The sequence below is a fragment of the Callithrix jacchus genome, chromosome 9 (assembly GCF_049354715.1).
Source record: "Callithrix jacchus isolate 240 chromosome 9, calJac240_pri, whole genome shotgun sequence".
In the NCBI taxonomy this organism is placed as follows: domain Eukaryota; kingdom Metazoa; phylum Chordata; class Mammalia; order Primates; family Cebidae; genus Callithrix; species Callithrix jacchus.
In genome coordinates this window covers 49,752,103-49,767,182 of record NC_133510.1, presented here as the reverse complement: position 1 = coordinate 49,767,182, position 15,080 = coordinate 49,752,103, and the positions used below count along the sequence as shown (strand labels likewise).

At 38.1% G+C, this 15,080-nt stretch overlaps 1 protein-coding gene across 11 annotated transcripts in view; it reads right to left on the bottom strand.

The window, feature by feature from the left end:
* Positions 1–15,080, bottom strand: part of RECQL (RecQ like helicase) — a 33,608-nt gene that overhangs the window by 14,266 nt on the left and 4,262 nt on the right. For all 11 annotated transcript variants that reach the window (XM_078336088.1, XM_078336085.1, XM_078336090.1 and 8 more), the window contains exons 3-6: positions 8,895–9,092; positions 7,193–7,372; positions 3,521–3,627; positions 181–379 (exon numbers count right to left, since the gene is read on the bottom strand). In XM_078336088.1, coding sequence (XP_078192214.1) covers positions 181–379; positions 3,521–3,627; positions 7,193–7,372; positions 8,895–9,092 — 684 coding nt within the window. The remainder of the gene's footprint in view (positions 1–180; positions 380–3,520; positions 3,628–7,192; positions 7,373–8,894; positions 9,093–15,080) is intronic.

Below are 15,080 nucleotides of genomic sequence, written 5' to 3'. Positions count from 1 at the left end.
CCCAAATCCAAAAAAATCCAAAATTTAAAACCCTTTTGATTCCAAGCATTCTGGATAAGGGATATTCAATGCGTAACTACTTGAGGATGATTTTAATAGAAGCAGAGATTTCCATCATGCCAAGCTGAGTAGGGACACAGTCTCTGACATCAAAAAGCTTTCTAGATAAAACATACATACCAGGTCTGAAATCGTGTCCCCACTGACTGCAGCAGTGAACTTCATCCACAGCAATTCGAGTAAATCTCCTTGCTTCATAGGCTTTCTCTAGTCTTGACATAAACATCTTGCTTTTTGCAATTTTCTCTGGAGTCACATAAATCAGCTTTAACTCGGAGTTTTTATTTACCATTTCAGCATGAACCCATTTAACATGCTCCTATTAAAAAAATAGACACAATGATAGGAAAAGCAAGCTAGCAGACTGGAACACTAGGTGGTAAATGAAATATTCATTTCTCCAAAGCAATAATAGCCTTCGGCTCTTTTAGGAGCAGATGCTTACTTCATTAAAACTAAAACCATGTGTCAGTGCTAAACATCAAGGCAGCTGTGTAAATAGCATTCTAGTTATTTACTAATATCTACATCGTTGATGAAAAAAACCTCATTTGACAAAAAGAACAAAAAGAATGAACACGAACAGATACTCCAATGAACAGCATTTATTCTATGAAAGTATAATTCTAAATTGTTCATAATATATTCTAAAATGTAAGCTAGATAAAATTGTTATGGTTATAAAGGTGGGTTTTATTAATTTTAACATTATAGTTATAATCCTTTTATTTAGTGAACAAAATTTATTATTCGTTAACTACTTAAATGATGCCATCAAATCTTTCAATCTCCATTTCAATATAAAGACCATGGGGCTTCATAAAGTATCACTCATTATATTTTTTTTTAAGAAATAAATTTTCCTGGCAACTTTCATTTAAATTCATTCAATTAAGATAATAATAATAAATCTTAAAAGGTAACAGTTACTTGATTCTTAGTGCTTTAATACAATTCTATATAATACTTAGCATATTATATGTCATTTTCTTCCTTCTAACCTAAAGAGGACCAAAAAAGTATAAAAACATGCCAGTGAATGGGATAGAAAGAGAGAGTCAAACTGCCTTGATCATAGAAAAGAAGCAGTTTGTTAACTCCTAGATATATTCTAGGATATATATGTTCTTTTTTCTCCCAACTTTTCAAGTAGTAGTGATATATCATGAACTTGTAATTATCTGCAACTGTCTAAACTCCTTTCTATTACTATTATTTTCTTTTTCAGTTTTAAGAAGTACATTATTAGGAGGCAATTTTCTCCAAAGATTCATTTTGTTAAATGAAGACGCAATTATAATAGAATGACTCACTGAGTTTAAATAAAACAAAAATATATGGGTAAACTAAAGGAACCAGGGATTCTCTGAGGTATGGGTGACTCCAAGTCTGGGCAGGAAATACATAAAAAATGAACTGGATTATCTTACTACCAAAGGAAGCAAGGAGCAGAAGCAATGGCATTAAGGGAAAAGATTCAGGAACCAACTTAAAGAGGCTCTCACTGCCCAAGGACACACACACACACTTTTTTGAGCAGTGTTTCGCTTTTGTTGCTCAGGCTGGAGTGCAATGGTGTGATCTCAGCTCACTGCGACCCCCGCCTCCTGGGTTCGAATGATCATCCTGCCTCAGCCTCCCAAGTAGCTGGGATTGCAGGCATGCACCACCATGCCCGGCTAATTTTGTATTTTTAGTAGAGACGGGGTTTCTCCATGTTGGTCAGGCTGGTCTCAAACTCCTGACCTCAGGTGATCTGCTCACCTCGGCCTCCCAAAGTGCTGGGATTACAGACATGAGCCACCATGCCTGGCCCCATATTATATTATATGTGAAAACTTGTAAGTTTATAGCGATACTTGGGGGAAAAAAAAACTTAAAAATCTTGTTGACCACCTTTGGAGAATGCTAGAAAACCAACTCTTTCTGAAAACTGGTAAAGAAAGGGGAAAAAAATCAAGCACTTTCATCATATGAAGAGTTAATGAGGAAAAGTTTATTTTTATAGAAAACGTGTAGCTAATATATGAAGAAAGAGTGACAGAATTAGATATCACCATTTTGCAACTCCCTAATGAAATCATGACTCTCAGCATGGCTCTCGGTGACTGCTAAAACCATTAGATGAAAAGCTGATAATCTGAGATCAGGCAGACATCACTTAAACCCACTGCGCTTAGCATCACAAAAAGATAACCAGGTACTATGTACCACTTGAGTGATACCACAGTAAGAATTTTTTAAAAAGGAAAAGAAAAATTCCAAATACAATAATGATCCTTTTAGGTCTAACTAAAAAAAACCAGTTACCTATGTTAACAAACCTGCATATCCTGCACATGTACCCCAGAACTGAAAAAGAAAAAGAAAAAAACACCACGATGATGCATCAGGAAAATGTAGAAAGATACAGGACAATTAACCTGGTTTCTTCAGCAAAGAATTTCCACAGGAAATATGAAAGAGATAAAGGGAACCAGTGGGTATATCAATCAAATACAATACAATGCATGAATATTATCTGGGCTATAATTTTAAAAAAACATAAAATATGAGACAGAAATCTGAATATTTTTATAATTTTAAAAAACATGAAATTTTTTAGATGTGCTGATGGCATAGCACTTTTCTTTAAAATTAGAGATACATACTGAAGAATTTACAATTAAAATATGATGCCTGGAATTTGTTCTGAATAAATAAACTAAGGGGAAGGAGGTAGGGAAATCTGGAAGTATATAGATTAAAAAAAAGATGAGCCATATGTTGATAACTGTTGAGGGGGAAATGGCTATGTGGCAGTTTTTATGCTATTCTCTCTACTTTTGAAGATTTCAATAATAAGCTTTTTAAAAAAGAAGAGCAGGGAAATGCTTTATTCTAAAGATGAGGGTAAGAGTCCATTCCTAAATAGAAGAAATTCCACAGGTATAGGGTATCTTCTTAGTAATTCATATTTCATATTTAATTATATTGCATAATTAGAAATTCTCCTTTACTATTTTAGAATAGATAATACAAAACAGGTCGGCAAATGTTTCCTGTAAAGTGCCAGACATAAATATTAGGTGTTGTGGGATATAAGTTCTCCATCGCAACTACTCCCCTCTGCCATTATACTGTAAAAGCAGCCACAGGCAACATGTAAACAAATGAGCATGGTTGTGTTCCAATAAAACTTTATTGATGGATAGTGAAACTTGAATCACAATAAATTTCACATTCACAAAATATTCTTTTTAGATTTTTTTTAACCATTTAAATATATAAAAAGCATTCTTAACTCATGGGACATAAAAAATAGACAGTGGGCCAGAACTAGCCTGAGAGCAGTAGTTGCAACTCCTAATATAAACAGTTAACAGTTTATAATTTTATAAGCAACTCAACCTCAGGTAAGGCTCCTATTTTGGTGAAGAGTTTACATTAAAAAAAAAAAACAAAAGCCACTGAAACATACCTTAGAACTAGAAGCATTTAGCATGGTTGCTGAAATTCCTAATTGTTTTAAAACCATTAATTGGTCTTCCATAAGAGAGATCAATGGGCAAATGACAAGTGTAAAACCTAAAAGAGAAAAAAAAATTTACCTTAAATTTTACACAACCATCAGAATCAGTTGCAAACATTTGCCTTCTTTTTTGTGACAGAGTTTCGCTCTGTTGACCAGCCTGGAGTGCAGTGGTGCAATCTTGGCTCACTGCAACCTCCACCTCCCAGGTTCAAGCGATTCTCCTGCCTCAGCCTCCTGAGTAGCTGGGACTACAGGCACAGTCTGCCATGCCTGGCTAATTTCTTCTGTATTTTAGTAGAGATGGGATTTCACCATGTTGCCCAGGCTGGTCTCCTGAGCTCAGGCAATCTGCCCACCTCAGCCTCCCAAAGTGCTAGGATTATAGGCATGAGCCACTGTGCCTAGCCCATTAACCTTCTTAACTTTCGGGCACTGCCTATCAATTCAGATTAATTTTTAATGCAGCATTAGTAATGCTTACTTCTTACTCTCATTCATCAGGGAGATAGTTATGAATAAATGACCCCACAAGGTAAATATAAGTCAAATAAGCAAACATACAACTAAACAGAACTTCCTATCCTTGTTCAGTCATGTAAAATTAAAGACAGATTTGAACATTTCAAATGTTTAATTTGCTATCATTTTAAATAATCACTATTGGTAATTTCAGTAATATAACGTAAATTAGTTCAAACACTAAACAATTTCATCAGGGAAAAATTGCTACAAAGCTTTCCAAAGAAAACAGATTTTTAATTATATATTAGTGTGTATAATTAAACATGACAGTTGCATGAGCATCTTTTACTTTTTTGCGTGAGATTTACTCTAAGTAGAACTCAGTGAACAGTTTACTGTATGAATAAAGTTGTAGTAATATGCCCCTTATAATTGAAATTGTTTAAACTACAAAAGCTATTCTACTGTTAAAATTATATGGCTTTACGTTTCTGTAGTTTGTTTCTTACAACAATGTATGGCGAGGGCAGACATGCTTTAAAAATATAATCAAATTAAGACCTTATTAGGGATTTTGCCCTGTCAATTATTCTCTCTCCTATATTTTCACTTTCTCCTTACTAGCACCTACTCATTATATTAAAACATGGTCAAGTCTCTTATCTTTGAAAACACCTGCTATGGTCTGAATGTTGGTATCCCCTCAGAAAAGATTAAGTAATGAGGGCTCTGCTTTCATAAGTGGGATTAATGCCATTTTAAAAGAAGTTGAAAGGAGTGCCCTTATTCTTTACCACCATGTGAGGATGCAGCAAGAAGGTGCCATCTATAAGAAACACCCCCCTGTCTAGACATTAAAATCTATTAGCATCTTGATCTTGGACTTCCCAGCCTCCAGAACTGCAAGAAGTAAACTGTTGTTTGCTAATTAGCCGATTCAAAGTATTCTGTTACAGCAGCTGGAATAGACCAAGATAACACCTAATTTATGGCCCCCTCTCTTCTTCCCTTCATAGCCATTCTTTTCCAAAGAGCATCCCACACTCACCAGTTCAACTTCCTCAATTCCTACTCACTTCAAACCATTGCTATTTGTTCTCTACCCAACCATTTCAATAAAATTGCTGTAGTTAAGGTAATAGATGAGTCCTTTGTCATTAAACTCAATGAAACTTACATCCTTACTGTAACTGACCTTTTGCTAACAGATATCACTATAATCCACTCTCTTTTTCAAACATGCCCTTCCCTAGGCTTCTAATAATACCATACAATCCTGGTTGTCCTATGTGTTGCTACTCTTTCTCAGCCTTGTCTGGAAACCCCTCTTTGTTTATCCTTAAACTCTTGGTGTTCTGGTTTCTGTTGTAGGCCTTCTTATCTTCTTATGCTGCTCTGTAATTCATTCTAATGGCTTCAGTGGCCGTCTCCACACTAACAGCCTCCAACTCAGACCTCTAAGACCAAGCTTTAGACACAAACATCCTCCTACTCACAGGACAATTCAACCTGGATGTCTTAACGGCATCATAAATTCAAGATGTCTCAAATAAATTCATCAGTTTACCCCTCTCCACTCCCAAGAATTCTTTCTCCAATGTACCCCATTTCAGTGAAGAACCTCACCATTTTTGTTCAAGCCTAAAATTTGAGCCTCATTCTTGACTATTCTTTCTCCTTTCCCCCCATTCAATAAATACCAAGTCTATCTTCCAGATATATCTGGAATTCTCCTAACTGCAAGAATTATCCTTCTAAACCACAAAATGATGAGTCTCTTACCTGTGTAAAACACATCAATGGCTTCCTGCTAAAATAAGGAAAAGTTTTAAAGAAAGACTCTTTTCACCTGTCTTACCACTGACTGCCACACAAGAATTCCTCCAGGTTACTGAATACATCATGTGTGTTCTCTCTTGCTTTTCAACCTCACACATGCTGCTCTTCTGAATGAACACTCTTCTTCCCTGTCCCTTTTGCCTACTCATCCTTTAACTTTCAGCTTGGTGCCACTTCCTTAGAAAAGCTTTCCCTGACAGCCCCTAGACCAGATAGATCTTTGTACAGACTTAATTCCCCATTGAAACCTTTATCCTAAAACTCTTACTGCAATTGCTTGCAATTACCTGTATTCTCTAAACCAGGGGTCAACAAACTAAGGGCTGGATGCCTATTTGTGTAAGTTATTTTAATGGAACACAGCTACACTCATGTCTTTACACATTATGTGTGGCTGTTTTTGTGCTACCATGGCAGGGTTGAAGAACTGCCACAGAGGCCATATGGACCATAAGCCTATATTAATTACTATCCACCCTTTCAAGAAAAAGCTTGCTGACCCCTGGCTGCTCCCCAGTCAGCAGTAGCACCAGGGAGCTTGTTAGAAATGCAGGATCTTTGGCCTCACATAAAATCAGAATCTGCACATAATCAAATCCTCAGGTGATTCTAATGTACACTGAAGGCTGAGAAAGTGCTACTCTACACTATGAGTTCTGTGACAACTAAGACCATGCCATTTTTGCTCACTACTATATCTCCCAGTGCCTAGCACAACAGCACACTCAATGAAGACCAGGGATGAGAATTTAGGTCTATTGATTCTTCTTCTAGTGTTGCTTCTCCTACAACATTTTTGGGGGGTTTTCCCCCTTTCATTTTCTGTTCTAGTGTTCTATAGCACTGCCAAGTGAATATGGTTAATAATAACTTAGTATAGGGTTTCAAAAGCTAGAAGAGAGGATTCTGAATGTTCAATACAATATGTTTTTAAATTTATGTTTCAGGAACGAGATAAAAGGATTAATCTCAGAAGTTTTTAAAATTCCCCCTTTAGGGAGAGAGGAGAGCAAGGGTTGAAAAACTACCCATCAGGTACTGTGTTTACTACTTGGATGATGGATCATTCAGTCCTTATCTCAGCATCACATAACATACCCATGTAACAAACCTGCACATATACCCCTGAATCTAAAATAAAAAGTAAATAAATTCCCCCTTTAAGTGAAACTTTAAATTTCTATTAATATAGAAATAAAACAAAAAATGCACTTGATTTTTACATATGTATGATTAGAAATTATTTTTTAAAACAATTAAAAGTATATGATGACAAAGCACTTCTTCAACTCAAAATTAGTTTTTATTAGTACATACCATCTAAACATAATGCTGGTAACTGGTAGCATAAGCTCTTTCCACCTCCTGTAGGCATAACAAGAAATACCTCCTTTCCAGTCATTGTTACATTAATAGTTTCAAGTTGAAGTGGTCTGAACTTCTGCAGTTTAAAGACATTTTGCAGAACATCTTTAACTTTACCAGACCATGGAAAATCTAGAAAAAGAAAGATAAAAATCAGGCAAACATATAGAAGATTATTACAGAAGTTTGATAAGAATGAGTCAAACATATATAAAACTTCTAATACTTATGGACCATTAAACTTTTCTGATAATAATTTTGAGATTAACTCACTAGCTAAGCAAAGCAAAAACAAGTTAAATGATATATATTGTAAGACATAGTAGGTGTGGTGTCTCATGCCTATAATTCCAACAATTTTGGGAGGCCAAGGTGGGAGGATCACTTGAGCTCAGGAGTTCGGGACCAGCCTGAGCTCAAGCGACAGCAAGATTCTACCTCCATAAAAAAATTTTTTTTAAGTAGCCTAGTGTGGTGCCGTGCACCTGTAGTCCCAGCTACTAGGGAGGCTGAGGTGAGAGGATTGCTTGCTGGGAGTTTGAGGCTGCAGCGAGTCATGGTTGTGCCACTGCACTCCAGCCTGGGTAATAAAGCGAGACCCTACCTCAACGAAAAAAAAAAGAAAGAAATGTAGACATTTGCCAGTTAAGAATTAACCCACACAATCCCAGCACTTTGGGAGGCCGAGGCAGGTGGATCACGAGGTCAAGAGATCGAGACCTTGGGAGGCCGAGGCGGGTAGATCACGAGGTCAACAGATCGAGACCATCCTGGTTAACATGGTGAAACCCCGTCTCTACTAAAAAATACAAAAATTAGCTGGGCATGGTGGCACGTGCCTGTAATCCCAGCTACTCAGGAAGGTGAGGCAGGAGAATTGCCTGAACCTAGGAGGCAGAGGTTGCGGTGAGCTGAGAATGCGCCATTGCACTCCAGCCTGGGTAACAAGAGCGAAACTCCGTCTCAGAAAAAAAAAAAAAAAAAAGAATTAACCCACACAAAAGAGGAAGGTGTTTGATCAGGTATTTGAAAAACAGTCTGAATGTTGATCAGGGAATTCACAGCATCATAAAATACTCAAATATCATGAAGAAAGTTAACAATTATCTGGAATTTTTGGTGTAAGTTTCTTATTTAGATGTGAATCATTAAAAAACACATCTACAAAAAGCATTACAATTCCTTCTAGAGTTATTCTAATTATTCTATTATGGCATATATATAATTACTCTATTATATTATAGTATGTATAATTATACTATTATCAATTTATAATTGATAAACATGATGTTTGTTAAGATCTTGAATCATGAGAGGTTTGTACACCAGGACAGGAAAATAATCTAAACTTTGGCAAAGAGTTTGAATTTCTTGTTTCTAAATTGTTTGTTAATTCAGGTAAAGTAAATATCTCATTTTCTAAGCACGATCAATGTTGCTAGAACAATAATTGGAAATAATGTCTGAATAATAAAAGCTTAAAGACTACAGAACAGAGGGAAAGAATGGTCCACCAGCAGGTTTCCCATTCCACTGGAGAAATGGCCACTTTCACCTCTAAGCCTACTGGAAAGCACTGACCCATAAAGAAATCATTCTAGTTTTTTTAAAAAAATGAGAAGAAACAAAACTAGCAAAGAAAAGTTAAGTTAACCTTCTTTATTCCAAGCAGCTGGTGAAGAATCACATTCGCTGCTTGCCCCGGCATCAGAATCCTCTAAACACTGCTGTATTTTCTTTGTTAGGACCTTTTTTTTCTGAATAAGCTCTTGTTGCCTTTCTGTAAGTTCTTGAATTTGAATTTCTACTGCATGTAGCTCACTGGTTATAGAATCCAGTTCCTCAGTTAGAGCTATGGGAGGCAGAGGGGAATAAACGATTAGACAGAGGAAATTACAACTTTTTTCCAGATTGATTTTTGGATGTTCCCCACCATATAAATTACAGACCAACTTGAAGTAGTGTAGCAGAATGGTGAAGAGCATGTTTACAGCCATACAGACCTGAGATTTAACTCAGATTTAAAGGCCAGATTTAACTATGGTCTATACGACTCAAAAACATGCTCTTAATCTTTTACTTGCTAAGTGATCTGAGGCAAGATACTTACCTGCATCCCCATTTCCCCTCCGGGAAAAAGGAGATAATATCTAACTTTCATAGTATTTTTATAAAGAGCTAGTGACATATTATATTAGGAGTTCTAGATATAGTGCCTGGTACACAAATTCTTAATACATACTTATTTTTATTATGTTGTAGAGAAGTCATCTAATAATCTCCTATATCATTTAAGTAACATAGTCAGATTTTGAAGCAAAAGCAAGCTAATTCCCTAATTACTCTGCTATTACTCTATGAAGGCATTCCTATCTGGACTCATTTGATGGTATAAGGAGTTGGTAATTATAAACAAGAAGATGTAACAACTAAGAGAAATCAAGTGTACTATTGGAATTAGCATTATATCTCCTTTGTAACTAATTTATAAAGAAACCTCAGTGTATGATTCTAATCAATCCAAGTATTAAAGTCAAAAAGCGAAATACTTTTTGATACCACATCACTGGAAGCTAGAAAAATCTTAAAGATGTTTTTGGTGCATTCTAATATACCTGCCTGCATTAATCAGTATACAGGTTCAATGTGCGTCTTCATGAGATACAATTAATGGTTATGGTTTAAAACAGGCTGGGGTGCTTTTCATTGTATAAACTGCCATCATCCCCTGTATCAACCCTTCCCTACATGATTTTGGGTTAGGTTTGGCCACAAGTGAACTCTGCATGAGATATAAAAGGCAGAAAAAAAGCAGCAGTCAGTTTTGCATTGGGATGGTTGGCCTAAGGCCAGGTGCTTCTGCAGCTCACTCATTATGTTAGGAATCTGCTGCCTCACTGTTTTTGATGTGGGGTGGAAGCCAGCTCCCCTAGCCCCTGCTAAATCTTCTTGGTGGAGCAACATGGCTCACAGCTTCTTTGGCTTCTTGGCCAGGTTGCTGAGCAACCTTTTGTGACAAGTGCACCAGCTTTTCAGCAGGGCACCAGCATCCTGACTTTGTCCTCAATGAATTTCAATTTATACTTCTGGCTTCCAGCTCATCCATACCCTCCCACACTTCACATTCATCTTCCTTTTTCACTGCTGGTACTGCTGACTTCAGGACCAGAAGCTGACTCAGGGATAGCTGCTTAACCAGGTCCCATGACCACATAAGGTTTAATCTCCATAATATAACTTACAGCACTCATAATGGCTCAGCTTACCTGACTGAACCCTAACCCATACAGAATTTTGATCCAGAAGAACAGAAACTTATTAGGTTTTCTGAATTGATTCTGGACCACACAGAATTGATTTTCTGATCTGATTAGATTTCAAGGCATTAGTAACCCTGTTTCCACGATAAAGAGAACAAAACTATTCCATATCATCATGCAATGAAAAAAGTTATTTAAATCATCATCTATAGACACCAGTAAATAACTAGAGAAGGCAAGGCTGTGGGTGACAAAGTGTTTGCTATCACAAAATGTTTTGGTGAGAATAATAGGGTTGACTGGTTGCTTCTAAGTGTGTGAAGAACTCGGGAAAAATGTAGGATCTGCATTAAGGGACCTCAAAGTTTCTATGATTGTCCTTAAAAAACCTTATCTTCTATAGGTGCAGGGCCATTATTTCTGAATAACAGCCCTAGGTCTAAATCCTGCAGATGGCTGAATTTCAATACGAACCGAATTCCCAACCCTGCAGGGACTCTTATGATAAACTCAGGACACTGTCTGGGAAGGAGACTCTGAAATTTGGAGGGAAATGTTAGGGCAGATTCCAATGAAGCAGGTTTCCTTAAACCACTAAATTATGTCGTCTCTTTTACCTTGCCTCCCCTTTCTGAAACAATGTCCTCCCACCTGAAATCCCTACAATGGTCTTTGTTGCCTTGTATGGGACTGCTAATCCTCCTAAAAATCTGACTCTGCCATCTTTCAGTGCTTTAAAATAAAAATTTCAGTGCTTTAAAATAAAACACAAAGATGTAAGCTATCAAAAGACATGATATGCACCAAAAGAGCTGCATGTGCCAAAACGTATCAATAGAAACTGTGTTCATCCATTTCGCATTGATATGAAGGCATATCCAAGGTTGGGTAATTTGTAAAGAAAAGAAGTTTATTTCACTCATGGTTCTGTAGGCTGTACAAGGAGCATAGGGCTGGCATCTGCTTCTTGTGAGGGCACTGGGAAGGTTCCAATGGCAGAAGGCAAAGGGGGCAGGTGTGTTACACAGTAAGAGATGGAGCAAGAGAGGAGGCAGTGCCAGCCTCCTTTAAACAACTAGCTCTTGTGTGAACTCACAGAGCAAGAACTCACTCATTACCATGGGGAGGGCAGCAAGCCATTCATGAGGGATCCTCCCCCATGATCCAAACACCTCCCACTAGGCCGACCTCCAACACCAGAGGGTCACATTTCAACATGAGATTAGGAGGAGACACATATCCAAACTATATTAGAAAGCTAGAGAATATATATGGGAATAGATCATAAAGGTACTGAAACAGGGTTTATGGAATTAAGCTAAGTTATTGTTATTGAATTAAGGTTATAAAGGTACTGAAATAGGGTTATTGCATAAGCTAAGTTTAATAGATCATAAAGGTACTGAAACGGGGTTATTGAATTAAGCTAAGTTTATTGATATGGGCTCACTAAGAAATTCTGGATTTAATGTTCTAGACACAGTGGCCAGGAGTGGCTCTAGCAATTTGCTTGGCTTGTTGCCTGAAACCTGGCCTCAAAGATAAATGTCAGAAAATTGGGATGGAATAAAACAGGTGTAGAGTCCAATGAGACTGGAGTGCTGGAATTTCCTGGGTATACTCTAAAGGAAGGTATTCAGAGACTTAGAGAGATAGCAGTGCCGGAGTGGTATATCAAAGGGATTGATCATCCACTCCCTTGCTGTCCCCCAGGAGAATCCAGAGAATACTTCCTTCACCAAGACTGTGAAAACTACAGTCATGAGGGGAGCCCTAGCATCAGCGGAGTTATTCAGGGATGCTGGGGCTCCCCTGGCTGTTTTCTGTAAGCTAGGAATGAAAGTGGGAAATATCATCTTCCAACTAGACTATGTGATTCAATGACAATGATGGATTCCAAGGTCTGGGGGCTAAACAGCCACAACTGAATTTATGACCAAAAATAAAGTGGATGTGTTTGCCATAAAGGGCAACAGAGCTGAGACAGAATCAGAATAGTCTGACCCACAAGATCTTGGATTGGCTAGTCAACTATAATGTCCTTGAATTAGAAATAGATCACTTGATTTATATACACAGAATAAACAGCTCTGATTCTGGTAAACACGAGTCTCATCTGAAACACCACAACAGAGTGCCCATCCTTTGACCAATCTCCAGAATTGAACCAACTTATAGAACCAGAGCCCCTTGAATAAAGGAGAGGTTGGAGCCCCTTGGGAAAGGACTCTACCACACAGCTAAAAATATATGTAGTGAATCTTCCTATTAGTCTCCTTTAGAGAAGTTTATTAGGGTAACTGTGCATTAGAAAAAAAAAATCACTTCTCAGAAACTACTGGGCATTAACTCTGAACTGATTCTAATAAAGCCAAAATGCCATGGTGATCCACCAGAGTATAAGCTAGACTTAGGTGAGGTAATCAATGCAGTTTTGATTGCCAGAGATTTAAAAGGCTGAAATAAAGCAATAGCCATATTTTCTGTATTTAAGAAAGTCAGTGTAAGGACAGGGCTGGTGAGCTCATTGGTATGGGGCAGCAGCAGGTTCAAGTCCAGTGGCTGCTAGTGATATACAGTGGGCCTTCTAATCTGCCATGTGGTTATTTCCTCAGTTCCAGACTACATACTGAGAACAGATACATTCAGCAAGTGGCAGAATCCACACATTGGTCTCGTGGCTGGTAACTAAGGGTTATTATGATAGGAAACGTCAAGTGGAAGCCAGCAAAACTGCCTTTACCAACCAATACAGCAAACCAAAAACATTACTGCATTCCTGGAGGGATATTACTGCCTTATCAAGGGCTTGAAAGACGTGGGGGTAATGATGTCTTCCACGTCACATTCAACTCACCATGTGGTATACGCAGAAGACAATGGATTCTAGAGATTGAGAGTGAATTATGGCAAAATTAATAAGGCTATGGCTCCAACAGCAGCGACTGTTCCAGCTGTAATTTCATGAATGAGACAGAACACATGCCCTGGCATCTGGCTTCAGCTATTGATCTGTTGAATGTTTTATTCTCCATACCTGTTTTTATAGTATAGGTGTATAGAGCACAGTAAAAGCAGTTTGCTTAGCCAGCGAGGTAGCTTTACTTTCCCACCTCAGGACTCTATCTGCTCTCTAGCCCTAATCTAGTCTGCAGGGATCTTGATTGTCTTTTCATTCTAGCAGACGTTACACTCGCTCACTGCATGGATGATCTCATGCTTGTCTGATCTGCTGCACAAGCAGCAGCAGTAGCAGCTACACAAACAAACTGCTAAAAGAGACACTTGACAGAGGACAGAAGATAAATCCCATAAAAATTCAGAGGCCTGACATCTTGGTGAGAGCCAAAGGGTATGGGGCATGTGGAGATATCTCTTCTAAAGTAAAGGATAAGTTTCTACACTGGCCCTCCTATGACTAAGGGAAGGGCACAGAGCCTATTGGACTACTTGGATTTGGGAGGCAACATACGCCTAATTTACCAAGTAACTCAAAAACTTGCCTATTTTAAGTAGGGCCCCGAATAAGAGGTAATGCCATGATATAATCTTCTCTTACCATTGAGCCATATGACCCAACAGATTTGATGGTGCTGTAAGTCTGTGATGAATGGGGATGTTATGTGACACCCACCTTTGGCCTACAGATGAGTCACAACAGATGACTACGATTTTGGAGCAAAGCTATGCTATTATCTACAGAGAACTATTATACTTTTGGAAACAACTTCCAGGTTGTTCCTGGGTCTTATAAGAGACCAAGTTACTATGTGACCTGTGCTGCCTATATCATTGACCAGGTATCATCTGACCCATCAATTCATAAGGTGGACTTCCATCATCACAATGGAAGAGGTATAAGCCAAAGAGAGCAGGTTCTAAGTGAAGGCATGAGCAAGAAGTCTAAATACTCATGCACCATGCTCCCCTTTGTCTCCTCCTTCTCAATCTGTAACTATGACCTCATGGCGGGGTTCCCTGTTACTAAGGAAGAAAAGAAGTGCCAGTCTAATTTACAAAAGATTCTGCATGATATATTGTCACTACCTGAAAGTGAACAACTAAATCACTCTAATGTCTCCCCAGAGGGGCCATGAAAATCACTGTTTACCCAGTCCGCAGTAAACAGTGCATATAGTTATTCATTTGCCAGAGAAACACATCCACACTATTATAGGCAATGGATGATGATTAGCAAGATGTTTAGCAACTTGGAAGGTACCAAATAGGAAAACAGGCCGCAGTGAGGTCTGAGGAAGATATATGTATAGACCTCTCTGAATGGTCAGAGTGTGAAGATATTTGTGTCTCATGTTAATGCTCACTAAAAACAACCTCCACAAAGGATAATCATAATTAATCAAGTGGACAAGATGACCTGGACATTGACCACACCTGTCCTCAGACAATGAAATCAAGAACAAAGTACCTTCTGCTGCTGCAACATAGACTGTCACTCATAAAGACCCATCTGGCTACATCCATAGCTAAGTGCCCAACTTGCAAACAGCTCACCTTGAGTTCCAATGGAGGCATCATTCTCTGTGGGGACAGCCAGATGCTTGATGGCAAAGTAACTG